The sequence below is a fragment of the Chrysochloris asiatica genome, unplaced genomic scaffold (genome assembly GCF_000296735.1).
Source record: "Chrysochloris asiatica unplaced genomic scaffold, ChrAsi1.0 scaffold00023, whole genome shotgun sequence".
Lineage (NCBI taxonomy): Eukaryota > Metazoa > Chordata > Mammalia > Afrosoricida > Chrysochloridae > Chrysochloris > Chrysochloris asiatica.
This window is the reverse complement of record NW_006408541.1, coordinates 2,249,103-2,251,830: the sequence shown is the minus strand read 5'-3', so window position 1 is coordinate 2,251,830 and position 2,728 is coordinate 2,249,103. Positions and strand designations below refer to the sequence as shown.

At 47.4% G+C, this 2,728-nt stretch overlaps 1 protein-coding gene across 1 annotated transcript in view; it reads left to right on the top strand.

Moving 5' to 3' along the window:
* The window catches only part of LOC102831559 (chromosome unknown open reading frame, human C20orf85), an 11,456-nt gene that overhangs the window by 6,138 nt on the left and 2,590 nt on the right, over positions 1-2,728 (top strand). Inside the window, exon 3 of the mRNA XM_006839149.1 lies at positions 318-422. Coding sequence (XP_006839212.1) covers positions 318-422 — 105 coding nt within the window. The remainder of the gene's footprint in view (positions 1-317; positions 423-2,728) is intronic.

Here is a 2,728-nt window from a genome sequence, read left to right as displayed (position 1 = left end):
ATGGATGGATGGATGGATGGATGGATGGATGGATGGGTGGGTGGATGGATGGACAGATGGACAGATGGATGGATGGGTGGGCGGATGGGTGGATGGGTAGGTTTGTGGATGGATTGGTGGATAGATGAATGGATGGGTGGGTGGATGGATGGATGAGTGGGTGGGTGGATGGATGGATGGATGGACAAATAGGTGGATTCCTTTCTGTGTCATTAGAACAAGCCAGTCAACATCTCTGTGGCTTAGTTTTGTCTTCATAAAATGAGGTATTCTGGCCTGTATCCTTCTGAAGTTTACAACTCTGGTGACTGTTTTAGTTGATCGAGCATGAAGGAGAAGAGCCCTCCATCCCGAAGCCCAAACTTGAGCTACCTGAGCGTTTCCGCATCCGGCCTGTGACCCCAGTGGAGAAATACATCAAGGTTTGCAAAGTTATTTTTTAAATACTTGATTCCATAGGTAAGAAACCATGCTCACTCCAGGTACAGGGGACCACCTGCCAGGGTGAGAGCAAATGGTTCACCACGTCCAATCTCCAAGCCCTTTTTCAAGCCCAGACATGGGACACGTCAGTCCACACATTTTAACACACAAGATATTTGCCTTAAGCTCTTCAGAACGAAGTGAAGGAAAGGTACAGGCCATCTATTCATCACACACCCTGCAAAAGCCCCGAGTCAAGCAAGGTTGCAGGAATGAAGAACAGCAGGGATGGCGAGGTGACGAGCTTAGGGAACTGGGGTGGGGATGTGGATGGAGAAGTGGGCAGAAGCTAGATCCCACGGGACCACAGGAGGAGGTTGGGCTCTGGTTCTGAGACAGCTAAGTGTCACTGGAGAATGTGACGTGAGAATTGTCTGTTTCAGTATCCATCACTCTGCTTGTGAGTGGCACATGGGCAGAGATCAGGGAATAAGACTGGCTAGACAACTCCCGAGCAGAAAAGACAGGGATGGGGGTCCCTACCTAGACATGGGTCAGTGCCTCAGAAACTGTGGGGCTCTGGATGTCCCTCGGCCTCTTCTAGGGACCAGAATCTTAGTCCTGGGCTCTACCCTCTGCCCAGTGATGGAGAAGACAGTTTCAGGTTAGGAGAGGAGATGAAAATACAGCATGAAGACACCAGGATGGGGGCTGGGGGGTGGCTCCATGGATTTTCTTTTCCTGACACAGCCATGGGATTCACAACAGACAGGTAGCTAAGTGTATGACCAGAGCGGTCAGTTCTCATCTTTTGCATGAATGAATGAATGAATGCTATCTTGAAGGTTTTTTTTTAATTTTTCTGATCATAAAACAATACTGATTCACTGTTAAAAAGTATTTTTTTTTATAAATACAGCGAAGTACAAGTAGCAAAGTAATTTAAGTGCCCATTCATATCCTTCACCATCGTTCCTATAGGGGGAAGCCCTCCCTATACACATGGTACCAGAAAGCACACCCACCCATCAGAGTTCATGACAGCGTCTCTTGCTCACTGTGCTAAATGCTTTGCCCGGGCATCTCAGTTAATTTCAACCACAACCCGGAACCAAACCAGAATGACTGCTATCAAGTCTCCTAGACTGACATGTGTGTGTGAGAGCAAAGTACGTCTTCTTCCTCCAAAGTGGCTGGTGGGTTGGAACTGCTGACCTATTGATGAGCAGCTCAGCACTTAACCGTTGCACTACCATGGCTCATGTATAAGCACACAGTGGTGCTCTATTGGTTTTTTTCTCTTTTACAGATATTATGCCTTTTTCCCTCTCTCTCCTTGAGCCTTTTTTCTCATAGCAGTTTATCTTGGATGGTGTTCTACCTCAGAGCAGGCAGAGCTGCCTTGCTTTGTGAGTCCCTGCCGGCGACTGGCCTCGACACGGATGTTTGGTTCACGAGGTGGGAATATCTGGCAGTGATAGGGATAGCAAAAGAGGAGACACAGAGACCCAACGAGAGAGACAAAGAGACACCCCGAAACCAGAGTGGATGCATTACTGGCGTCCGGCAGATCTGGCATGGTGAACATATTAACCATGAGGGCAGTAAGATCCTGCATAGCAAACATCTTAGCTATGTGGGCAGTATGTTCCCTTTGCTAGCTGGTCATCCACACATGTCTAGTCAGCCGTATAACACGCCCTCCAAGCTATAATGCATGCCTTGCCAGTCGTAATGCACACCTGGTTCGGCCTGTGCCTCTGTTTTATTTAGGGGAGGTACTTTACACAAAGCTGGGTGGGACTAAGACAAGGCACAGCTAACATACGTAATTTTCCAGACATTCAGGTAGCTTTACATAGTACTTTGCCAAAAGCAACTTGGTTTCTCAAGCTTAATTAACATACCTTTTAGCACCTAGTCTCAAATGGGGGGAGGAAAAGGAGGATTGGGAGGATTCCCATTGTGTTGGCTGCCCAGCCCAGGTTCTTGAGACGCCTGGGTGAATAGGCAGCACCTGGAAACACCTTAGGGAGGGTGGTCCTATTGTCCTTAGAACAAAGACTCAGGGAGCCACCCAATTTACTTTGACTGAATTCTTTAGGGAAGAACTTTGCCTTTTTGGAATTTTACAGTCTGGGCTTTCAGGAAAATATTACATTTATCTGTGGATATCAGGGCTTCATGTATACAATTAATAATAAACCTAGCTGAACACTAAGATGAAAAACAGTTTGCTATGTCTGCTAGGTGGCTAGAGTCTGTTCCTCAGAGCCTGCGGCCTGTACGGTCTGCAACACTTGGG